Raw genomic sequence first — 27,510 nt, 5'->3', positions numbered from 1 at the left:
ATAGGAGAACCTTTCATGGTATACTATTGTCGGTATCTCTTCCTCATCCTCCTTGTGAGGTTTTGGTGATGTGTGCACCTGATCGAATTACCTTTGTGTGGGCGGTGCCTCACTCCGCCACCCTGCGCTGTGCAACCATGTTATAACCCATTGGGTTTTATTTTTGCTCACTATTGTGACAAAGGGGTCATTTTGGAGAGTGAACAAATAATTTAGAAATTTTGTAAATAAATTTTGTATTTTATACTTTTATATATTTTACTTTTATAGTATTTTATTTGATATTTTGGATATTCAGATTCAGAAAATTATATATATATATTTATTCATTCATTTTCTACCGCTTATCCTCACAAGAGTCACAGAGGTGCTGGAGCCTATCCCAGCTGTCTTTGGGCAAAAGGCGGGGTACACCCTGGACTGGTGGCCAGCCAATCCCAGGGCACATATAGACAAACAACCATTCACACTCACATTCATACCTATGGACAATTTTCCCACCATTGCTGGTGGGAAGATGAAGAGAACGAACAAGTTGACTTTCGTGGAAATGGAGGTGGAAATACAAAGTAACAGCTAAACAATAAAAAAATAAAATTGAGTGACAGCAATATGTCCTCTATCCGAGTAGTGCAAATGAGACAAAACATGTAAAATAGCAACGCTTGTTTTTAAATCAATAACAGCATGACGTTGTCGTGTTGTCAAGATGGATGTCTTCCATTGCATGTTTATTTCTAACATATGATTTCACTTTGCCATTTAAATTCTTTTTACCATGTCTCCAAAAAAGTGCATACGCCAGCTACAAAGGTGGGGGGTACTGTTGTGCACTCTCACGTCGGTTGTGTTTTCATAGATACTTTGCATGGAAAATGTTGGATGCAACTTTTTGTCCTGTTTTGTGCGTACATATGTTTATTTCTAATATATGATTTCACTTTGTCATTTAAAGTCTTTTTGCCATGTCTCCAAAAAAGTGCATACGCCAGCTACAAAGGTGGGGGTACTGTTGTGCACTCTCCCGTTTGCATGGAAAATGCTGGATGCAACTTTTTGTCCTGTGTTGTGCGTACGTATGTTTATTTCTAACATATAATTTCACTTTGTCATGTAAAGACTTTTTGCCATGTCTCCAAAAAAGTGCATATGCCAGCTACAAAGGTGGGGGTACTGTTGTGCACTCTCACGTTTGCATGGAAAATGCTGGATGCAACTTTTTGTCCTGTTTTGTGCGTACGTATGTTTATTTCTAACATATGATTTCACTTTGTCATTTAAAGTCTTTTTGCCATGTCTCCAAAAAAGTGCATATGCCAGCTACAAAGGTGGGGGTACTGTTGTGCACTCTCACGTTTGCATGGAAAATGCTGGATGCAACTTTTTGTCCTGTTTTGTGCGTACACAAGCTTAATAGATGAGATATTTGATGGATAACATTGAGAAATTGAGCTTGTACTTTCAACTCCACGTCATATGCATTAGCTGTTATGCTAACCGTTAACCGGACACACCTATGGCTAATATTTAGGCACAAATAAAGAAACTATTGATAAAGTGGGTCTGCACTCTCACTTAAATCGTTCATTCTCTCATTAGGCAACAACAAACAATGATTCTCTTCGGTGAAGATGTCGCCATTATGGATCGCGTCATTACGTGTAAAATAAACTGCACTTGTTATACAAGCTCAGACAAATGTGCAGTAGTTCATTCTAATGATGATAAAGCTATCAATACTGGTGCTGCTGCTGTGTTAATGCACACTATGCTTTTCTTTATTGAACCTTTTAAAAGTGTCAGACACGACGACTTCAGGGGGCAGTGAGGTTGCATTTGTGTTGTTTACATGACTGTAATATCAATATACACATACTGTACATGCACGTAACCGCAATATCGGCTAAATTAAACTCACAAACACTTCAATGGGCTGCTGATTTTAATAAGAGAGCCAGCGGCCTATTAATCAACATGAGTGACCACCGACCACTTTACCGACCCAACGGTATCATTACGGCTTCTGTGTCAAGCGGGAGTAACAGTGTTCCAAATGCAATGGAGGTGTAGTTATCGGACAAAAATGAGGTGGAATAAGAAGTGGTAGGAAAAAGAGGAATAAATAGAGGAACATGGCCGACTATAAAAACAGTAATTTCAGTATTCACACAATAACAGAAAAATATTTATATAACACCTTTTGAAAACCCAAAGAACTTTATATTGAAAACCTGTCACAGGGTTATGACCCCAGACCATCCACAAATAAGGGAAAAAAAAAACAAATATAGGTGTAGTTATCGGACAAAAATGAGGTGGAATAAGAAGAGGAATAAATAGATGAACATGGCCGACTATAAACACAATAAATTCAGCATTCACACAATAACAGAAAAATATTTATATAACACCTTTTGAAAACCCAAAGAGCTTTATATTGAAAACCTGTCACAGGGTTATGATCCTAGACCATCCACAAATAAGGGGAAAACCCCCCAAATATAGGTATAGTTATCGGACAAAAATGAGGTGGAATAAGAAGTGGTAGGAAAAAGAGGAATTAATCGAGGAATATGGCCGACTATAAACACAATAATTTCAGCATTCACACAATAACAGAAAAATATTTATATAGCACCGTTTGAAAACCCAAAGAGCTTTATATTGAAAACCTGTCACAGGGTTATGATCCTAGACCATCCACAAATAAGGGAAAAAAACCCAAATATAATTGAAATTGTCTATTTTTGTTTTCTGCATCTGTCTCATTCTTCCCTCTCCAAACCCACCTGCCAGATTAGTATTGAAACATTTGCAATAAAAATATAAATGCATTCCGAGTCAGTGACATCTGTCAGTGACAATGCGTCAGTAAACACAACCTGAGAAGGTGACGTATGAGTATCATGCTTAGTGGAATGGCACATGAGTCAAAATGACGTGTGTGTATACCTGTCTCAACTTTGGAGTGGTCCGTCCGCTCTGTCACCTTCTCCTGGCTGAGGAGATAATCAATGATCCGAACACCAATCGGTGGCTCCGTGTGGTTCCATTCCATGATGACCAATGAGCTGCTGGGCTCATAGGTGTAGGACAGTTTCAATCTAGCAACACAGATAAAAAAACAACACACATAAACAATAGCCGCAACATCTTGACATAGAGAGAGCTGACATACAGTATCTTGCACAAAACAACCCCTCCTGACAAAGCTTTTCTAGCTTTATATTCCTTAGATCGTCAACATTTTGCAGAATTGTAACATTACTGACACCTAGGGGTCAGTGTCAAAACATCATCACAACGTCTTTGAATTCATCTTGACTGAATCTATTTGAATCTTCTCAATGCCAATAATTAAATGGCCTTTGTGATGTGGACTGAGACCGGGAGCTCGGTGAACTTGCCTAACTGGAACTTGCTTGTTGGAGCCCTTAGCTCCGAGCTTGCTATGTTTATTTAGCGCAGGGGTCTTCAATCAAAACTGAGTAATGTCCATTTATGCCATTTTTCCCAACCTTATTTGACCTTCAATTGCATCAAATGGAGTAGCTCCTATGGATATCAAGTGGAAAGAAACCACACTATTTTGCCAACTGAACTACATTTAAAATAAAACAGGACCAAATTTCTCATAAATAAATATAATAAATATCACATGGGCCTTATTTTTAAGTTAAATAAACTTGCACCACTTTCTCAGAAAAAAATAATATTAAATAATATCAAATTAAACAGAAATGCTACAACAGTACATACATTATTAAGGTTTTATTTCCTTGTTATTGTCGTAGCTGACATTGGGAGTTGCATGAATTTGTCAGGCAATTCTTCTTCTTGTTTACCTTTGATTCAGATCTCTGCAGCAGACCCATTCCTCCATTCAAACTCTCAGTGAAAGATGTTTTGTTCTGCTCCAATAGCCATACAATCCGGTCATGTAACCATAGTGACTGAAGTAATCGCAGCCACAAACTGCCACTGGGATCGGTTCACAAGCAGTATAATATGTTGTAACTATGATTCCCATTCACTTTAATTGTAACGGGTCCTTCAAGGGCCATCACTGGGTCCGGATCCAGGCCGAGATCTGCCATTTGGTGATGGCCGATTTAGCATATTTAGCCTCCCCAGTATGCTCTTTAAGCTATTGTGTAGCTGAGTAAGTCCATGTCTGGTGCAACACAGGAGCCGAGTAACAACATGTCTGTCAAATGTCTGTTCTTATGATCCAGTCCTACTTATGTATGTTTTTTCCTCTTCATGACGCATTGTTTGACTGATGTTTTTAAATTTGGAATCCGCCAATTAACCTAGCATGTTTTCGGAATGTGGGAGGAAACCGGAGTACCCGGAGAAAACCCACGCATGCACGGGAAGAACATGCAAACTCCACACAGATATGGCCGAGGGTGGAATCGAACACTGGTCTCCTAGCTGTGAGGTCTGCGCGCTAACCACTCGACCGCCGTGCCGCCCAGCTCATTAATTTAAACTGAATTATTCCGTGCATTGCTTTCATACATTGGTTGAGGAAGAGGTGCACAAGTCGGGAGTCCGTCGGCACCGAAGGCACTGGAATCACACCGACACCAGTCATCGATGACGTCACCCTTCCCTGAACACCACAACATGCTCATCATCGCCTCCTGGAGGGCCTGTGGAAAAAAAAGACACGATTATGACACAACATGAAAATAGAACATTGGGATTTAAAACATGCTTGATAATAGAAAATTTTAACACATTAGAATCCATTTCAAGTCAAATAATGGTGGATATTGCAGACATTTTTATGTTGTTGTGTGAAATACGACTAATTGATGTGAAAGATGCGTGATGTTACAATATAAGCTGAGATTTACTGTACATCGGACCCCCCCTCATTCTCCATTTACATATGTTTACGACGGATGCTAATTGCTTTTACTGTTATCTCATTTAGAAGATAATCTGTCAACCAATTTAAATGCCTCACATATGACAAATAAATGCCAAAATATATAAATAATAGAAATAGAAATAGTCAATAAATAATAATAGCAGTTTTAAATTTAAAAAGCAATCAACCATTTCAATGACCACGAGGCTTGCACACACTAACTCTACATTAAGCTTCATTTACACTATGCAATAGCTTGAATTAACTATAACTAAAGCTGTATAAAATATACATATATGTATATGTATGACTATATGTATGACTGCAATAAGTAAATTTCCGCAAAGTAGGAATTCTCTTTTATAAATGGAATATTTTCAACATGCAATAACACCCCAGTAATTACCTTTACACTCATTTCCCACTATAGTAGACATAATAACATACAAATAAGACATATTCGACACATATAAGGCGCATATTACAATATGTGCATGGAGTTTCACATATCAAATATGGCCCCTGAGGGGGCGGGGTCAACTGACATGATGCATGGAGTATTCTCCGTTCTCAGTATTATTGCAGACCTGCCAACATGTCTGAATTTGTGGTACTCAGCATGCAATTTGATATGCTTGTATGCATCAAATACATAGATATTAGTGCGTGAGGGGAAGGGGGAGTGAAAATATTTGTCATGACAGCCGGGATAGGCTCCAGCATGCCGGCAAGACGGATGGATGGTAATTGAGAACCAGTGCCCTGCAATACACTTATTTTAGCCTAAATTGCAATTAAAGGAAAAAAAGAAAGCCAATTTTACATGACCAATTTTTCATTCATTCATTCATTTTCTACCGCTTTTTCCTCACGAGGGTCGCAGGGGTGCTGGAGCCTATCCCAGCTGTCTTTGGGCGAGAGGCGGGGTAAATCAGGCTTATTTTGAAGTGAAAATAAATTGCACCGGTTTCTCCAAAAGTGTTTCTTTAGCAGAAAAGCTGCAACAGTATATTGTTTGCCTTTGACTAAGATCTCTGCAGCAGAACTGACACACCCCCGTCAGCGAAAGATGTGGTTTTGCTCCAATAACCATACGATCCTTAGTGAAGTCTCATTTGCACGCTGTTACAAATCATATGAGACACAGTACAACCCTGTGGTTGTGGATTATGGAAGAATCAATGCATTTTGGTCCGTCTTTTCACTTTTAAATGTTTGCTTTTATCAAGCTTACTTTTGAGCAAGCCGCGTTTCCATTCGAAGATTAGTGGCAAAATGGCTGACTGGATTGATGGATTGATTCAGATTGATGATGCATCTATATCGGCTATCTCTATTGGACGACATCACCGCATTTGCGGTCACATGTTAATGTAATACCTGCAGTAATTACACCTGCAAACTGCCGATGCGATCGGTCCATGAGAATGATAATTTTATTATATTTCCCATTCATTTTACTTGGCCACAGGTCCGCAACGGGCCATCAATGGGTCTGGATCCAGGCCGAGGTCCTCCATTTGGTGATGGCTCTGGGATCTTATGGAGTAAATTCATAACTATTGTACATAAAATACATGTTAATGCAAGTGAAAAAATGCCTGCCCTTAATACACTAATATATGATTCATGATTATCTTCTCTTGACAGTTTTTTAATGTTTCAGTACGAACACGGTTTTCATATTCATTGTTACTCCCACACACTTGCCAAGTACTGTCAATACCACTTGCTGCGTGCTGACAGCCCAGGAGGGAACCCTGCACCATATTGACATGTACCTCTGCTACAGGAAAAGCAGCAGTATCGACCTGCAGTATTGATGTGGGCTCATGGGTTCAAACACAAAACATGGCAAAGATGGAAGAAAGCTCCTGCTCTCTGTAACATGTTTGATTCGTTTGGAGGAGACAAGGCTCATTGACATGTACTACATTACTACGTCATTACACTTGAGTACTACAGTAATCCCTCATTTATCGAGGTTAATTGGTTCCAGACCCAACAGTGATGAGTGAATTTCCGCAAAGTAGGATCCCTTATTTATAGTAATGGTTTTATTTCATTTGAACATGCATCAGATTACAATTGAATGCATCCCATAATCAGTTCCCAGTTCCATATGTCCAAAAGGAGTAGGAAGAAGCAAAGCTTATTAAATCCTACCCCTCCATCTGGTACTTTTACAATCACTAACTGTTACATTTGTTCACTTCCTGCTTTCCTAATATAATTTAAATTTTTATTATTCATTCATTCATTCATTCATTTTCTACCGCTTTTTCCTCAAGAGGGTCGCGGGGTGCTGGAGCCTATCCCAGCTGTCTTTGGGCGGGAGGTGGGGTACACCCTGGACTGGTGGCCAGCCAATCACAGGGCACATATAGACAAACAACCATTCACACTCACATTCATACCTATGGACAACCTAGCATGTTTTTGGAATGTGGGAGGAAGTTTTTATTATTATTATTATTTTTTTTTGTCACATACCGAAATACGAGGTGATAAATTTAATATTTTTATAGTTAGAGTTTGGAAAACCTGATTACCACCTTCTTAATGTCTATTTTTTTTAACAATCTAAGAGCCCTCTCGACAAGAAGTAACACCTTTATGTTTGTATTGTCTTAATCTTCAGTCTCTTATGGTATTCTTGTGTTTTTCTTCTATTTTCCCTGTTCAGATTCTGAAAAACTCCTGAGCTGGGCGGAGCTACCGGAACCCTGCAGCTATTCCTAATTAGTACCCTTATGGACCCTTATTATATACCCTTATTAGTACCATTAGGAGCTAAGTGGGGGGCGGACAGGAAGTTTTAGCTTGGTGTGGTTTACGGCCGCAACAATAGCACCCGTGTTAGAAATGATTGTTCCTGTTGTGAGCTAATTCAAACCTGCAATAAAAGCCTGCTGTTGCAGCAATCGAGTTTTGTTCTTGTGTGTTTGAATGAGCCTTTTCAATGACTTATATTCTTAGTTTACTTCATTTAGCCAGTTGTATGCTTACAATGCTTCAGTTAGACAAAAAATGATTTATTAATATATTTGTGAGGGATCACTGTAATGTTAAAAATATATTAGTTATGTATTACTTTTCTGAAACTAGAGGTTGTGGGCTTCCCAGTGCTTTACAGGGCATATCATTATATGCTGCATCACAGCAGCTCCCAGAAGACAAAGGAGCACAAGAATGTGTGATGAAGAGGTACGGCGAAGAAACGTTTTATTATTAAGGTCGAAAAAAATCCCCATCTACATGTCCCGGTGTGAAAAAGTGATTGCCACCAAACCTAATAACTGCTTTGGCCACCCTGCAATCAAAATACAAAGTGCAATCAGTATTTGGGATAACGTGTAATGAGTCTCTTACGGCGCTGTGGAGGTTTTTGGCCCACTCTTTGCAAAATTGAAGGGTTAATTTTCATTCAGTGTTTTTTGAATCAAAAATCATGGTTCTATTTATCAGAGCAAGTCATCAGGCTGCTGGAGTACTTAAACAGCCCCACACTACCACCACCATATTTTACTTTTCTGAAATGTGGGGATATTTTTGTCTCATCAGACCACAAAGTATTTTCCCAAAGGTCCTACCCATCATGAAGATGTTTTCTGGCAAAATTGAGATGAGTTCAAGTTATTTTTGTTCAGCAGTGGTTTTGGTCTTAGAATCATACATGCCATTTTGTCCAGTGTCTTTCTTACGGTGGAGTCATGAACACAAGAAAAAGCCAGACGTCGACAATCAATGTTACCTTTTGGAAATATGTTTATAGACGTCTTTGGCAGTCATAATAGAAAGTTAATAAGTTAATTGAGTTAATTGTTAGTTGAGTTAATAATAGAAAGTCTCATTTATTCTTTCATTGATTTTCATTTTCTACCGCTTATCCTCACGAAGGTCGCAGGCAAGCTGGAGCCTATCCCAGCTGTCTTTGGGCGAGAGGCGGGGTACACCCTGAACTGGTGGCCGGCCAATCACAGTGCACATATCGACAAACAACCATTCCTGGACTTGAACTTGGGTCTTGTAGCTGTGTGGCCTGTGTGCTAACCACTCATTTTAAAACTACATTTTGTGTACTGTTGTGTTGTCGTTTATTTGGAGAGCCGAAACGTTGAAAATTTTCTCACAGAAACTATGGTGTGTTCAGGGACCACCAAATAAAGTGCGAAATGTCAGTGCTTGGAGAAAAAAAACATTATCAGTAAAGCATAAAGACATAAACATGTAAAAATGATTTCAAATATTAAAAGCCCATATTCTTGTATTATCACATTTTAAATGATCAGCCTTAGGGTGAATTAAATATGTTTTTTTTTTAAGAAAAAAACAACTCACAAATTTGTGGGTCCTTAAATGCTGAATGCATGGAGATCCACCAAATAAGGATAATAAGGATTCATCAGTGTTAAGGTGAAAAAGTGTAATAGGGGTGTTACTGTCACGTTTCAGCATGGAGGCGTTGTGATGTGACCCCAGGATGCAGAGAACAGACCACAAAACCTATTTTTTATTCTAATTGTGGCTAAGCAGCAGCAGGAAACCGACCACAGAGCAAACAAATGGCAAATAAAGGTCAAGTGAAAGTAGCGCGCACACAAATTAAACAGACAACAGAAAATTAGAGGCAGGTGAGTGTAACAAAGGGCTGCACGGCTCACAGCTAGGAGACCCGGGTTCAATTCCACCCTCGGCCATCTCTGTGTGGAGTTTGCATGTTCTCCCCGTGCATGCGTGGGTTTTCTCCGGGTACTCCGGTTTCCTCCCACATTCCAAAAACATGCTAGGTTAATTGGCCACTCCAAATTGTCCATAGGTATGAATGTGAGTGTGAATGGTTGTTTGTCTATATGTGCCCTGTGATTGGCTGGCCACCAGTCCAGGGTGTACCCCATCTCTCGCCCGAAGACAGCTGGGATAGGCTCCAGCACCCCCGCGACCCTCATGAGGATAAGCGGTAGAGGTTGGGATTGAACTTGGGTCTTCTAGCTGTGAAGTCTGTGCGCTAACCACTTGACCACCGTGCAGCCAGAGAATATATCAATATATCAATTTATCAAATGTCTCATACCATCTTGAGGTGATGATACAATTATATGGTTTCACAGTTCTAGGTGCCCCCCTGAGGGTCACCATAACTGCAATGTGGCCCACTTTGAAAATGTGTTTGATGCCCCTGACTTAACAAATGCATTAAGTCGGCCGCCTGGAACCCACCGTGGCCCACGAGGACCACTTTTGTGAAATACCATCTGTGAAAAGTATCATCGATAAACATTGGAGATAATTGTTCCTTGGAATCGTAAAGAATCCCTTGCAGCTCACCTGGTAAGTCTCGTTGTTGGACACCAACTCATAGATGGGCGCCGCCTTGGTGATTTGCAAGAGGACAGGCTCGGATTGCTGTCGCCCTTGGGTCGCCCTCGGGCTCATGTGGCAGAGATGGCAGGTTCGAGGACACTGGCCCTGGCTGGTACAGTCCATCCGGACTCCTGCTGCCATCCGTTTGGCTCCTGTGTCCAGCAGACTGGCTATGTAAGCTGGGTAAGTCAAACTTCTGGGCTCCTTTTCATGCTCCTCCGATTCCTCGGAAGGTGAGTTCCCTGGGAGGACACAGGAAGTGAATTTAGTGACTGAGTTTAATTCATAATGACATTTGCGTAAACATTTCAATCTTACTATACAGTAGCTGCAGGAGTGGGAGTCATGAAAATGGCAATAAAGTGATATTAATACCATGAAAAGCAGCATAAAAGCTTCATCATTTCAACCGGAGAGTTTGCCTGATCTCTGAAATGAGACAAGGGATCAAGGGAATGAACTAAGCTGAACTGGAAGTATATTTCTTTCTTTTATAGCAGCTAAAATGCATTCATGCACGCCCACATTCCCGCACCACCCGTTCGGAGACTTAGCTTTTGACTTCACAGCGGCAGAGTAAACATTTGGGCCAAAAACATCTCCGTACGGAAAACGTGAATGGAGGAGGAGAACGATGTCTTCCAATAACGAAACAATCAAATATGACGAGTGCTGTCACAAAGATTCACTACGTCTTAATAAATCGACGGGATTCCAACATCCAACAGAAATGGGACAAAGTAATTCCCATTAGCCGCTTCTCCACCACAGGAACTTTTTTCAGGAACTTCTGTTATTCCCTGAGGTTTGACAAAAGGATGCTGCATTTCCACAAAAAAAAAAAAAAAAAATCCACAGAGACCAACATTTCTCCTCCTTCCAGCTACGGTCTTTCCTGGAAGTTTCAGGAACTTTGTGGGGCAGTCTATGCTAAATGCTGATTGGTGGAACACAATGGTATTGTTTCTATTCACCTGCCATGTTTAAGCTTATTCAGGTCTGGAACCAATTAACCATGAAAAATGAGAGAATATATCATTCATTCATTTTCTACCGCTTATTCTCACGAGGGTCGCGGGGGTGCTGGAGCCTATCCCAGCTGTCTTCGGATGAGAGGCGGGGTACACCCTGGACTGGTGGCCAGCCAATCACAGGGCACATATAGACAAACAACCATTCACACTCACATTCATACCTATGGACAATTTGGAGTGGTGAATTAACCTAGCATGTTTTTGGAATGTGGGAGGAAACCGGAGTACCTGGAGAAAACCCACACATGCACAGGGAGAACATGCGAACTCCACTCAGAGATGGCCAAGGGTGGAATCGAAACTTGGGTCTCCAAGGTGTGAGGCCTGCGCGCTAACCACTCCTCACCGTGCAGCCAAATACATATTAATTCATTTTCTACCACTTTTCCTCATGAGGGTTGCGGGGGTGCTGGAGCCTATCCCAGCTGTCTTTGGGCGAGAGGCGGGGTACACCCTGGACTGGTGGCCAACCAATCACAGGGCACATATAGACAAACAACCATTCACACTCACATTCATACCTATGGACAATTTGGAGTGGCCAATTAACCTAGCATGTTTTTGGAATGTGGGAGGAAACCGGAGTACCCGGAGAAAACCCTCGCATGCACGGGGAGAACATGCAAACTCCACACAGTCGAGGGTGGAATTGAACTCGGGTCTCCTAGCTGTGAGGCCTGCACGCTAACCACTCGTCCACCGTGCAGCCAAATACATTTCATCTACTAACTCCAAAGAAAACAATGACTGAACTAACCAACAGTGTGACCTTGCGCGCATACACACAAACACGCACACACACACACAATCCTGCCAAAGGCAGAAACAGTTCAAAGGAGCAGATCTCAACCAGCAAGTATCTAAAAGAGGGCAACGCAGTACATGTGTGTGTGTGTGGGCCGAGTGATGGGGGTTCTGATGGTGGACGTGTAGACCGTGTGTTTTAGCATGTACCTTATAATATGGTGAACCCTATATAGTATGGACTAAGTAAGATATATACCCTGTATTGAGACTACGCCTTGTGGTGTGGAATATACGCTATTTTGAAAGCACACCAAATGTCACGGTTCAGCATGTCAGTGTTGCGATTGCGACCCCGGGATGCAGCGAGAATGATAAAGTGCAGGTAAAAGCTTAGCTTTATTTTCGAAAAAAAAAAAAAAAAACGATTGCAGCACTGGCGTACAACACGTCAAAAAAACTCAAACCCGGCTGAATTAAATACAATCAACAAATTACTAACTGGTGCGTGTAGGAAAGAAAGCAAAGTGACAGAACACAGGAAATAATACAAAATAAGAGCATGACCACAGGAGCTAAGGCAGACAAAGTGAAACACAAAACTGTCACACAGGGACAAGATGCAAATTGTGACACCAAACATTCACTTTAAGTATGACTTTTTGGCCTTTTAGCCACCAAATTACAGAATATCAGAGTGAACAGGTTTTTAACCTCAGTTTTGACCTCTTTAGACCTATGTATTTTTTCATATAACCACTAGGGGGTATTAAAGTCTCAAAAGTCAGTTTTAACGCACATCAACAACAAAAAACAAGACCATCTGAGGCCAACAAAGCAACTTCAGATAACCTAATATAATCTGTGCTGTGCACAATACTAGCAAAAAGCCAAATATAGTATGAAGAAGCAAAGCTTATTAAATCCTACCCCTCCATCTGGTACTTTTACAATCAGTAACTGTTACATTTGTACACTTCCTGCTTTCTTAATATAGTTTAAGTTTTTTTTTAATTAAAAAAACATTTTTTGTCACGTACTGCAGTACGAGGTGCGTGCAGAAAATAAAATAAGACACGATACGGGGCGTGTCTTGTGGTGTTGTTAATACAGTGCGTTAATCCAACTGTGTTCTTCGTGTATTAGTCAAACAATATACATGTTTAAGAACATTTTATGTACTTCTGGCTTAAGTTTAGTATTTTTATGCATAAACTAAATGAACTAAAATACAAATGTAAAGTGTTTATAAGACACATTGAAAAAAATGTAATGATATGTAGTACTGTTCACTGGCCACTAGATGTCAGTAAGGTACCGAAAACGTTAACCAAGGCAGAAGTCGTCTGTGATGACATGATGCCCAATTCTGACATGTGAGTTGATATTAGGTCTTATTTTCTCTCATTACGTCTACTACCTGTATATTGGGTCATAGGAGTATAAAGGTGAATGTAGGAGCTATGTATTTTTTCATATAACCACTAGGGGGCATTAAAGTCTCAAAAGTCAGTTTTAACGCACATCAACAACAAAAAAACAAGACCATCTGAGGCCAACAAAACAACTTCAGATAACCTAATATAATCTGTGCTGTGCACAATACTAGCAAAAAGCTAAATATACAATTATGTCCCCTAATAAAGATATGGTGAGAGAAGAACCAAAGGAATAGCCGTGTGTGTATGTGTGTGTATATATTGGATGTGTGTGATGCATTCTGAATGATGGTGTCCTTGAGCTCTTGAACATGCGGCACAGGAGTTTGCAACGAGGCCACTGGGACCAATCGACACATACGCTGCGACCAATCAGAAGGCTGTATCGCTAAGTGAAGTCTGATGGGGGGGAGACAGGTCGCATCAAGAATTCCTTTCCACACCTTCAACGTCTTGACCTCTTTGTGTGTGCGTGTGTGTGTGTTTGAGCAAGAGACTCAAGTCAAATATATTTGTGCATCCCACCCGACAAACCAAAGAGAATGATTCTCATACGGAATATAAGTGGACAATGTTTACCAAAGTATCTCATTAATTCCAACTAAATCAGCGGCTGATCATTCTTCATTCCGTCTTCACTTCACTTCATGCTGGCACATGCAAATGAAATGTGGCACCTCCATTAGGACGGATGCATGCGTTCAAGGCAGAGCAGATTGGCATTGATTAGCTGGCTTTAGTACTGCTTCAATTGCTTGGATTAACAGCAGTGTTCGTTACAGGGCCGTTTGAACGCATAAGGACACTTCAAATGTGTTGAAAAGTCTCCTGTATGTACTTGAACTCATCAGGTCCCTAAATGATGTCGAAGCAACATTTTGGAGTGTTTGTCTAGTGACTTTGCCGTGATATGGCTTTCCCGGTTTCATTCATTCATTTTCTACCGCTTATCCTCACAAGGGTCGCGGGGGTGCTGGAGCCTATCCCAGCTGGACTGGTTGCCAGCCAATCACAGGGCACATATAGACAAACAACCATTCACACTCACATTCATACCTATGGACATTTTGGAGTCGCCAATTAACCTAGCATGTTTTTGGAATGTGGGAGGAAACCGGAGTACCCGGAGAAAACCCACGCATGCACAGGGAGAACATGCAAACTCCACACAGAGATGGCCGAGGGTGGAATTGAACCCAGGTCTCCTAGCTGCGCGCTAACCACTCAACTGCTTCCCCAGTTTACTCACGCCTTTTCACTATTGGTGGGGGGGTCTGGGATTTATGGTATGTATTTCAATCTCCAAGTATCAAAAAATTGTGCATCCAATTGTTGGTTGCAGACACAACCGTGATAAGTGAATTTCCACAAAGTAGGATTCCTTATTTATAAATGCAATATTTTCATAATTAGAGTGTACATACCTGTTTGTGACCTTCTAAATATGTTTTTTTAACATTATTACAGTAGTAGAGTAACTAAGCCATTCAAAACATAAATTTCAGTGCTAGATGAGTTGCGTGAGGGACGGACAGGAAGTGACGTTGTGAATTCAGAGATGTATAAAAAAAAAAACCAACCCTGTAATTATTTATTAAAAATCATGGTAATGGTAATTGTTTTATTTCATTTGAACATGCATCAGATTACAGTTGAATGCATCCCATAATCAGTTCCCAGTTCCACATGTCCAAAAGGAGTAGGAAGAAGCAAAGCTTATTAAATCCTACCCCTCCGTCTGGTACTTTTACAATCAGTAACTATTACATTTGTTCACTTCCTGCTTTCCATAATACAGTTTAGTTTTTTTCCTTTTTTTTAATAATGCACCTCATACTGAAGTAGGAGGTGATATGAGCATCCAATGACATAATGGGTACCATAGTAAGTGTCAATATAGTGATATATATAGCACATCATGACTGGTTCAAGACTCTTCATCCTTGTATTTAGCAAACATCAACTGCTTGTATTGTTTCTTGAATTGGCTCATCGTTGTGCATTGTTTGATTTCCTTACTCAATCCATTCCATAGTTTGATTCCACATACTGAAATGCTATGGCTAGCATAACGTAGTCCTAGCATAGAAGTGTTTCAAATGTAGTTCTTCCCTGAGATCATATTTCTCCTGTTTGAAGATGAACTATATCAGCAAGTTGAAGTATTTGTGTTTGCAGTCGATTACCTAAACAAAATGGCAACCGGAAACAGAAGTCAGCTAAATAGAAGATATTCCCATCTGTTTCACAGAGGTAGATTTTGTTCTTACGTTCCAAAAAATAATCTGTTGTCCTACATTGCCAAATAAAGAATTCACTCCTTGGTGAGCGTATGAAGAACGAGTAGTTCTTTTAGAGTTGGGACGCTTGTAGACAGATTCCAACCAGGGAATCTCCACTGTGCAGTACCTGCATAAGGTACATACAGGTATCGTCTAGCAGGGCTTTTCATGTGTGTGACTGTTGGGTGTTTCTACATTGGAATAAATTGACCGATAACAAATCGGATGGGCTATAACATCTACAAGCTATTAATCTATGTTGGCAGTGAATGACCAGTACTTTTTTCGATAAGAAGGTTGAATCGAAAAGGAAAGCAAAAGTGATAAAATAAGCATTTGCCCTTTTAGTCAATGATTTTTTTTTTCTCAAGGGAGTGTAGGGTGTGTGCTTTGGCCGCTAGATAAGCAGCTCTGTCGCTGATAAAGAAATGCTCCTCCATTCCTGCCAGTGTAAAGATGAAGCATCCATTCACTGCAGTTCATATTTGGATATATTTTCCACAGCGGAAGCCTGGTGTGGAAAGTAATTTATGATATCGATGAAGAGCAATTTATAATAATCGTTCTTAAACTGCAGGTTTTTCCACGATGGGCATGGCTTTCTATGTGTGTGTGTGCTATGCTATTTGGGGCTTCCTGTATCTCACATTCACATAATGGCTCGCCATTCGTGCCTTCCTCCCACACTCTCCAGTAAGGGAACAGCATTTGTCATTTCTCCTATTTACAAAATGCTTTCACATTTCTACAGTTAGGAGATGGAAAAGCATGGAAAAGGATCCTATAGCAGGCTCGCTTTAATCCGTTTTTGAGAAGGCATTCAAGCATGCGTTGAACAAAAGGTTGCTTTTTCTGTATTTTTAACCTCAATTTTCAATACAGGGTTCCTACGGATTTGACATTTCAAAATTCCAGACTTTTTCCAGACTTCCAGACTAAAATGGTGTGTATCATTACAGCGTTACAGAATGAACTGAGGAATCGATTATACAATTCATTGATGGTTGGTGTGGATTCATGTTTTTTTTATATAAAAATGTAAATTTTACCAGGGGTTTTTCTGGGTCTCAAATGTAAATATTTATTGTATTTCCTTATTCATCCATGAAAGTACACCAGACAAGGACTCCAGTATTCTACCTAGTCAGACTAGACTCTAGTCCCACGATTCAATAAACTGGATGAATGAGACTATTCACAGGAATTCTGTATTATATTATATAATTATTAATAAATTATTTATTATTTAATAATTTACAATAATCATAATTATTATTAATTAAAATCATTCTCATTATTATTATTATTATTATTATTATTATTAAATTATTAATATTTATATGTTTTATATTATATTATTATATTTAGTCATCAACATTTGTGCGTCTTTTCCGATTGGTGCTGTTTCTTATATATTGATTTGGTTAGTCAAATGCTTGTTTTTTTTATTGGCTAGTAGCACATTCTAAAAATATAATTTAAGAAGAAAAAATAGCAACTATGAAAAAAAATCACCACAAATTTTACAAAAAATAAAAATTATTAAGAGTAAAAAAATCTGTAATTTAATAAGGAAGTCATAATTTTTATGACAATAACTTGACAGTCAAACAATAGTAAGGTCACACTGACAAAACAATAGCCAAGGAAGAAGTCCTCTGTGAAGATATGATGTTAGTTGATATTATGTCTTATTTTCTCTCATTACGTCTACTACCTATGATTGATTGTTTGTATGTGTATATGTATGTTTGTATATGTTTGTATCTGTTGACTGTATGTGTTGTTTTATGTTGTATTGTTGGGTACATGAACTGCACACGCTTTGATGCTCTGCACAAATGAAGTTCCTAATGGATAAATAAAGTTCTTAAGTAAGTACCTGTATATTGGATTGTAGGACTGTAAAGAAGAAGAGTGTAGGAGTAATATTTACAGGGTTCTAATAATATTACTATTAATGCATTACATCCTCTCAGACAGCAACTAATAAAACAAGGTTCTCAGAAAAATACCTTCAATTGGCAATGAATGTTCTGCATGCTACATGGTAAAAATTTCAGAAAGTGATGAAGTAATAAAGGTAGTATTTTTCAACAGATGAAAGGATGTGATCCTAGGAAAGGGACAGTAATAACTAAACAGTGTAGTGTTCTCATTATTGACTCTTCCTGTTCCCAATGAGCCTGTCCGTGCTTCCTTTGCATTGCCTCTTCCAGTGTGCAAGAAAAACTGGATATTTCTGACAATATATTATTCAATATATTATATATATTTACAATATATCATGTCCTGCATGTGTTCTGTGTACAGTGTGAGTGACTGAGAGCGTTCGTTTAGAAGTAATTAATCTCCTCAAGGTTGTAAAATTAGAAAAATTAGTAATTGGTTATGTTCCGATGTGCATGAAAACTCCACCGACATCACCTTCACAGGAACAGAACGCTGTGAATTTCATTTGACCCGAAAAAATGGTTCAAAAAGAACTACATGATGCCATTCAGCATGATAAATGATATTCAAGCCCTCCGTATCATGGAGGCTTTTACACAACATTTTCATCTGAACTCAGCTGTGCTTTCCACTGTTGCCAATACACTTCTCCCGGCTGCTCAGTGGGGAGTACCAGCAGTTCCTTAGTACTGCAACCTCAGTCATTGTTACCACTAGGTGCTGCTGGTGCATCACTAACACAACCCAAGGTGTCTTACGGCACCAAGTCCTGTGCATGCTTTGTTCATCACACAGACAGGAGAAAGAACACCTAACATTTCTACTGTGTTAGCCTGAGATGAAGATTATTCTGTATAAAAATAAAATTAACCTAATGATGCAGTTATTGTTTGTCATCAGGGGACCAATGTCAAATCAAAGCCAAACAACCATTCACACTCACATTCATACCTATGGACAATTTGGAGTCGCTAATTAACCTAGCATGTTTTTGGAATGTGGGAGGAAACCGGAGTACCCGGAGAAAACCCACGCATGCACGGGGAGAACATGCAAACTCCACACAGAGATGGTTTAGGGTGGAATTGAACTCGGGTCTTCTAGCTGTGAGGCCTGCGTGTTAACCACTCGACCTCAAAATTGAAAGGCATCCAGATGAGACATTTGTACAAAAATATTTATCTTCCTAGGGACAAAATGAGAGAATTAGAAAAAAGGTAAATAAGTAAGTAACATAAGTAGGACAATGTTGATTTGTGCTGTACAAGAAAGTGAACAATGTAACACCAAATGGAACCTTGGATAGTGTTATTCATTTATTCCAAAAATTCCAGCTTAAACTGAAACAAACTCTAACCAAATATCTTTTTTTCCCATAAGAAACCCATCTATCTACCCATTTTTTTCCACTTATATATCCATATGTCGCTTAACCTTGCTAGGGTCACAGGTATGCGGGAGCCTATCCCAGCTGACTTGATACACCCTGGACTGGCCCATAAGAAACCATGTCAATCCAATAAATCTGTTACAAAAAGCCAAAAAATAATTTTTGGAATTTTACAATTAAGAAACAAAACAGTGGTCCCTCGCCACAGCACACTTGGAATTTCACAGCTTCACTCTATCCCGCTTCGTCAAAATATATCCATTAATAAGTAATAAAATTTTTTTTTTGGATACAACTCTGATTTCACAACGTCACGTTATGTCTCGAATGGCTTATTTACTTGCTTACTATTATATTGGGCAATTATGGGGTGTTATTTTGTGTCTAGATAGCTATAATAATGTTAAAAAAAAACATATTTAGAAGGTCACAAACAGGTTTTGTACACTAACTATGAAAATATTGCATTTATAAATAAGGAATCCTACTTTGTGGAAATTCACTTATCACTGTTGGGTGTGCAACCAATTAACCACTATAATTTAGGGATTACTGTATAGTTGAAATGTATATAAATATATATAAATGATGAATATATATAAGGGATGAATAACATAGTTGAATAAAGTGTCTAACAGTCAAACAGGAATAAAACATGAAGTGTCCGTGTCTTCACTTAACGTTAAATGTTCATTTATCCTTTTCATTGGTTATTTCTATGCATTTTGAATTGTTTTCTGTTTGTAAAACTACCATTGTAAAACTGTTTTTCTGTTCGCATCATCATTTGTTCCAGGATTAGTCATTAGAAGAGCAACGCATCAAGGTGTGAGCGCCTGGCTTTCACGGGAATAACGATGATAGCTCGCTTTGCATACATTTAGGTCACGTCAACAACAACACAGATATTTTCAAAAAGGCTCATTTTCTCCCCCCCCAAGTGTTAAAAATATGTCTATCCACACCAGTGCATGTCTGTCGACATAAAATGAAATTCACCATCTGTCATTTTTGTCCAATCAGAAGCCTGAAAAAGCAACTATTATAATGCCACTATTCAGCAGTATAGTGATATAATACATGATTACAGATATAATATATAATCCTGACTTGTACACTGACTTGACTTACATGTACATAACATTGTACACTGCTAAATGCCATATATAATAATATAATATATATATATATAATATTATAATATAATATAATATATAATATAATACCTGCCCACATACACATGTAAAACTTTTGTAAAAATTACACATGTAAAAATTATTATTATTTATTCAAAATTATTCAAATTATTTGTACAAATGACTGTTTATGCTGTACATTGTTGTTCATATTTGATGTCATCTATTCTCCACATTGTTATTATTATTATTATTTATTATTATACGGGAACCAGGCAACAACATTTTGTTGGCAATTTCACTGCTGTGATATTGTGTAATGACAATAAAGGAAGTCTATAATTTGCATAAAATGAAATTTTAACCCGCAAAGCAAGACCTTCATTAATGGTGTAATGAGGTTTAAATACATAAATACAAAATAAATACAAATACATGTATATTTCTTATGACACAAGACCAGTGTTGGGAGGGGTGGTGTTATAAATAATAGTGTTAGTGCTTATGTGTTAATTTACATACTTGCTTTTGCAAACGTTATATTGTCACTGCATTACTGCTTCATGGAGGGTAACCACTCTCTGGAACTGATGTCCAACTTTGTAAACCTTGCCATCCATTCTCACATTTTCTCAGCAGCAAGCCATTTTTTGGCAATTTTTCAACGTGTATGTGTGTCACCTGCAGCCGAAGACGGAGCCACTTCGTCAAAGTGGCAAATATAACCTTGTACTCGCCGAAACATGTCAGTAGTAACAGTTTAGATGATTGGACACCACATGTTTTTCATTTCAATGTTTATATCAATACATACTGTACTTAACTTACAATAACTATATAACTATATAGTAATAACTATAGCTGATGTTCTTGTTCTGCAGCTGCTGTGTGTTAGACACAAAACAGAAGGATTTTTTAATTAATTCATACATGTGACACGGAAGGTAACAATAGAGAAACAATATAATTTGGCCTGTGATAGCGATTATGATAGACCTCACAATACGATATTTTGATGTAATCCAGCGATGTCCTGCATTGACAGCAACAAGCTCCAACTTTATGGTACTAATCCTTGCTTCTGGAAGGTAATGGTAATGGTAATGGTTTTATTTCATTTGAACATGCATCAGATTACAATTGAATGCATCCCATAATCAGTTCCCAGTTCCACATGTCCAAAAGGAGTAGGAAGAAGCAAAGCTTATTAAATTCCACCCCTCCATCTGGTACTTTTACAATCACTAACTGTTACATTTGTTCACTTCTTGCTTTCCATAATACAGTTTAAGGTTTTTTTTTTTTTTTTTTTTAATAATGCACCTCGTACCGAAGTACGAGGTGATATGACCATACAATGACATAATGGGTACCATAGTGAGTGTCAATATAGTGATGGCTTTTTAACGTAGTCCTAGCATATAAGTGTTTCAAATGTACTTCTTTCTCCTCTCTTGTAGAGAAGTATTGGATGACATTTTTTTAGGTAATTGGTTATTTTTAGCCTTATGCATTATTTTAGCTGTTTGAAAATTAACTATATCAGCAAGTTTAAGTATTTGAGATGTTAGAAATAAGGAGTTAGTATGGTATGGTAGAAAATGAACTATATTTCGTATAGTATCGTTATCACTTGAGAAATAGTTTTACTGCGAGAGAATAAGTCATGCTATCTGCTAAGATAGCTTGACAGTACTATAGCGAAGTAACAGAAGAATAACTGCTATGTACACTTTAATACACAACAAATACACAAATCAACAACACTGTATATGCACATGTTCTAAAAAGACAGAAATTATGCTAAGTGTTATATACGATAACGCAATACGAGTCTTTGTAAGCCATTTTTTTGTAATTTACAGGCCAAAGAAAATATTGTGATATAGTGTATATCATTATCGGAAGTGGCTGCAACACATGCAAATAATAATATGGATTTTCGGCCATTTCAACAATCCTTCTGATCAATTATGCAAAACAGATGTGGGAAACTCGGCACCTTTTCTTATTTTTCTACGTGCTTTACTGTCTGCTCAAACCGTTGATTATTGCAGCACTTCTAATCAAGACATGTCTGATGTCTTTTAGCTGTAGTGTCTGCAGCATCTTCAATCTTCCTCTCCTGGGAGGCCAGTCTGCACATCCCGAGCATTTACCTGATATACAACATTTCCAATTACAAAACTGCAAAATCAACAATGCAAAACCTGACAAACTTTATATCTTTCAAATTAAAAAAATGGCACACCATCTATCCTTGTAAGTGAAGCCATTAAAAGGGCTGTTGACAAATGACAGATCTTGACAAATTGTATCTGCTAGTGTGTGGTCTATTAAAGTCTTAAAAAGGGCAAACAAACCAGCGTCATCACATTGTTAACTTTGCTACCTCATCTTATATTTCGCCTTTAATGGAGAACATAGCACAGCTAGACCAGATTTTGATCACCAAAAACCAGGACAGTTGGCCAGCTATGAGATACTAAAATGATATTTAAAATAAAAAATGTTTTTTTAAATTATTTTTAAAATATTTTAAATATATTTAAATATTAAAATTTTTATATAAAAATATTTTAAATATGATATTTATATAAAAAATAAAATAAAACATAAAAAACATAAAATATATATAGGAAATATATATAGGAAAGCAGGAAGTGAACAAATGTAACAGTTACTGATTGTAAAAGTACCAGATGGAGGGGTAAGATTTAATAAGCTTTGCTTCTTCCTACTCCTTTTGGACATGTGGAACTGTGAACTGATTATGTGATGCATTCAATTGTAATCTGAAGCATTAAAATTCCATTCCTGCCACCGCAGGCTTCCTCACTCCACACCTGAACTCTCTTGATTTTTGGTCTTTGTTTGGAGATTTTAGGTGTATAGGGAGAGATCAAGGAGCTGTGACACAGGGTGGCTTTGTTGGCACACGATATTTTTGTATAGACCTGATCAAAAGTGTTATTTTTTTTCTGGTAGAAAAGCTCACATTTTTAAATAATCATGGCAGGACAGACTTCAGGTTTGCTTGGTTAAAGTCTCCTGCTGCACACAGTTTGAGTGCACCGACCTTTGCATCTCTATGGAGCACTGCGACGTTTCCATGCCAACCTTAGCGTTAGCATGCAGCAGCACATAGACCGCTGTAATGATCAATGTGAGCTCTCTGGGCAGATAAAAAGGCCTACACTTCAACACCACATACTCAACGTTTGGACGGAAGCAAATGTGCTTAACTGTGCTGTCAGAGCAACAACTACTGGTCACATATACGCTAAATTTAATGCATTTCTTACTAGTGGTTCTTTATGCTGTGGAACGTGTGTGGACTGCTAGCTTAATTCCAGTCTGGGATAAAAGAGTCCAAAAGTCTTTTTTTATTGCCGTGGTACAGTAATCCATCTGGCTAGTGGTAATCTGCAGTTGTAGTTCATTCATTTAGTTCTTGAGTTATCGGGAGTTGGTGAGCAAGAGACTTGGAAAGTGTTAGCATTTAGCCATTAGCCTTGTTCTTTTTGCTGCACATCTACGAATCTTTAGCGGAATTAGCACTTTTTTCCCCCAGTTTTGATATTACCATTTGAAAAAGGTTGTAGCTGGAATATGGTTACAAATGAAGGCATACTGTAAATTACAAAAAATATCAGTATGACCCAAAGTTTGTGGTATGGTGGGAGTAAATCTACTCATCTAATATATGCATATTATGATATGCCATCATCATTGTCATTTACTGTAGGATCCTGAACGCCACTGCTGCCTGCACTGCCATTATTACTGCCTCTAACAAACATTCATTCATTTTCTACCGCTTTTTCCTCATGAGGGTCGTGGGGGGTGCTGGAGCCTATCCCAGCTGTCTTGGGGCGAGAGGTGGGGTACACCCTGGACTGGTGGCCAGCCAATCACAGGGCACATATAGACAAACAACCATTCACACTCACACCTATGGACAATTTGTAGTCGCCAATTAAGCTAGCATGTTTTTGGAATGTGGAGTACCCGGAAAGTAAATTGAGTTTGAGACCCCTGCTCTACAGGAATCCACCACAGAATACAAAGGACCGACAAATGAGCATAATAAGTCCCCTTTAATATAATCGGAGCCCTCTAGACATGAAATAACAGCCCCATTAGTCACAAGCATATTTTTGACTAATAACAGGCTGTAGTCAACCACAAAACAGCGTACAACAGTGATCTGTTATTTAATTAATATATTTGGAACTACCAAAGTGCGAAGTGGCAAGGTACAACTGCACATATAACACGTTGCATATTGTTTAGTTGTATTTTATAAAAATAAAAGAAATGTCACTCATGTCTTCTATGTGATATATGACCATCATTTCACTTGAAATGGTTTTGGCTTCTTATGAGTTAAATTGGATATTTTGACTTTGAATTTCGGGCTGCACGGTGGACGAGTGGTTAGAGCGCAGACCTCAGGGTTCAATTCCACCCTCTGCCATCTCTGTGTGGAGTTTGCATGTTCTCACCGTGCATGTGTGGGTTTTCTCCGGGTACTCCGGTTTCCTCCCACATTCCAAAAACATGCTAGGTTAATTGTCCATAGGTATGAATGTGAGTGTGAATGGTTGTTTGTCTATATGTGCCCTGTGATTGGCTGGCGACCAGTCCAGGGTGTACCCCGCCTCTCGCCTAAAGACAGTTGGGATAGGCTCCAGCACCTCCCGTCACCCTTGTGAGGATAAGCAGTAGAAAATGAATGAATGACTTTGAATTCCAAAGTCAATAGATAATTTTAAAGTGGTACTGAAATGATGTCTATCTATCAATAAAAGAAAATGTCATGTAAATGTTACAAAGATGAGTTATATGGTCTGATTTTACGAATGTGACATTGTATGTGATGTACGTTTACTACCCAGAATGACTTTAAATGAAGGCAAAAATATGAATAAAAGAATATTTGTCAGCCAACACAAAGTATAACTTTTCCTCTCATGAGACTTGGAAATGGGAGCGACATCATATTTATGTTGATGATATTTTTTGCAGGCAGATTACTTTGACGCAGCCTGAAGGTCCTTGCTCGATTTTTGATTAAAAAAAAAACAGCATTTTCTTCCTATCTGAGTACGACTTGGAGTGCTATCACCTTGGACATGCTTACCATAGTGAATGCTCCACAAATTGCTCTCCTTAAGGCTTTAAGGCTTTCCACTGAATTTTAGGGGAACACACACACACACCTACACACACTGGGAGGGAAAAAGTCACTAATAAAAAGTAAGGACTGTAAAGGTCGATAAATACACGGGGAGGGGTGCTTTTTTTTTCCTTTTTTAAACACTAAGATCAATTTCAGCTTGTGAGGCTGTTAGTCAGATGATATAAGATGTTTTTAGCTCAAAATCTATAACAAAAGTCATCACTTTGTCCAAGACGACTTGGCAATCTTTGCGCTCACGCGCATGCAATGCGCGTTAGGAAGAAAATAACAACACCACCTGGTTATAGTTTCTGTGGGACCCGCCAGCTTGGAGTCGGAATATTATCATCTGAAAGCCTTGCTCCGTTTTGTAATCTCCATATTTTTTCCTCGCTGACTGTTATTCTGCCGTGGGTAAGCAGGTGTGTTTAGGGCTTGGCCCTTATCTCCGTCAATGAGACTGGCAGCTGGCATTTTGCTCACGCCGTGATTACACGGAGACCGCTGGGGGGGGAGAGGAAGTTTTATGCCTGTACTTTTTTTTTTTTTTTATCGGACATAGCTCTGACCTTCATTTGTGGCGTCGACGGCGCTCCATCCTCAAAACGAGCTGAGGAAACTGACAAAGTTTAAATTGAAAAGTGTAGGACGTCTAAACACACGTGGAACTTCTTCCCCATCAAAGTCAAGACAAGCCTTTATATTGAGCAGGACTCGTTGATCAACAACTTGGGGTGGCAGTTGAGGGGACATTGACATAAACGTAAACGTACGTGTATGGTGGTCAACTATAACGCAGTCTTACATTTGTGGTAACTGAATGCAATCACTCCTTTATATGCGATACAGATAAAAAATACACATAAGATAAGAATATATTCCGGGAGTTAGTTTAATAAAAGAGCAATGTCCAGTGGAACCTTGGTTAGTGTACAGCCCAGTTACTGCATTTTTTGGTTTAAGTTGAAAAATCCTTTGCCACGGTTTGTGTATATTTCCAAGTTAAGGGACAATATGCTGCATGTCTGTTCGTGTTATTAATACACTGGAAGTCATTGTCCATCTTCACAATTATGGTAATGGTAATATTTCATTTGAACATGCATCAGTGCATCCCACAATCAGTTCCCAGTTCCACATGTCCAAAAGGAGTAGGAAGAAGCAAAGCTTATTAAATCCTACCCCTCCATCTGGTACTTTTACAATCAGTAACTGTTACATTTGTTCACTTCCTGCTTTCCATAATACAGTTTAAGGTTTTTTTTTAAATAATGCACCTCGTACCGAAGTACGAGGTGATATGAGCATCCAATGCCATAATGGGTACCATAGTAAGTGTCAATATAGTGATATATATAGCACATCATGACTGGTTCAAGACTCTTCATCCTTGTATTTAGCAAACATCAACTGCTTGTATTGTTTCTTGAATTGGCTCATCGTTGTGCATTGTTTGAGGTCCTTACTCAATCCATTCCATAGTTTGATTCCACATACTGAAATGCTATGGCTTTTTAACGTAGTCCTAGCATAGAAGTGTTTCAAATGTACTTCTTCCCTGAGATCATATTTCTCCTCTCTTGTAGAGAAGTATTGGATGACATTTTTAGCTAATTGGTTATTTTTAGCCTTATGCATTATTTTAGCTGTTTGAAGATGAACTATATCAGCAAGTTGAAGTATTTGTGATTTTAGAAATAAGGAGTTAGTGTGTTCTCTGGAGGCGGCAATTACGTATGTCACAAGCTTCTGCTTTTCTTATTGATCACGCCCGTAAAATAACTCACAATGGAAGCCAAAGTTTTGCCTAGAGGCAGAACAAAAATATTTACAAATAATGAATCAAATTGTTTGATATTAAACTGCCTTATCTATGACATACCTAAATTAGATGTAAAGCTATTCATGTCCACACAAACATGCATTCACGGGCATACCAAAGTAACAGGGAGGCTGCAGCCATGGGAAATCTGAGCCAATCAGAAGCGTCAATGAAGTCATTTCTGTAGGCAGTCCAACAACCAACATAGCAAGTCACAGGAAGGTAGTGTCACACATTGAACTGATAGTGAAGTCGGATTTAAAAAAAAATATTGTACTG

The 27,510-nt window shown here is 38.6% G+C and overlaps 1 protein-coding gene across 5 annotated transcripts in view; it reads right to left on the bottom strand.

Annotated features, from left to right (window-relative positions):
- astn1 (astrotactin 1) overlaps window positions 1–27,510 on the bottom strand; it is a 256,497-nt gene that overhangs the window by 24,551 nt on the left and 204,436 nt on the right. For all 5 annotated transcript variants that reach the window (XM_058065280.1, XM_058065284.1, XM_058065285.1 and 2 more), the window contains 3 exons: window positions 10,211–10,488; window positions 4,525–4,658; window positions 2,953–3,104 (listed from right to left, as the gene is read on the bottom strand). In XM_058065280.1, coding sequence (XP_057921263.1) covers window positions 2,953–3,104; window positions 4,525–4,658; window positions 10,211–10,488 — 564 coding nt within the window. The remainder of the gene's footprint in view (window positions 1–2,952; window positions 3,105–4,524; window positions 4,659–10,210; window positions 10,489–27,510) is intronic.

Source organism: Doryrhamphus excisus, chromosome 1, assembly GCF_030265055.1.
Source record: "Doryrhamphus excisus isolate RoL2022-K1 chromosome 1, RoL_Dexc_1.0, whole genome shotgun sequence".
NCBI classification, from domain to species: domain Eukaryota; kingdom Metazoa; phylum Chordata; class Actinopteri; order Syngnathiformes; family Syngnathidae; genus Doryrhamphus; species Doryrhamphus excisus.
This window is presented reverse-complemented; position numbering and strand designations above follow the sequence as displayed.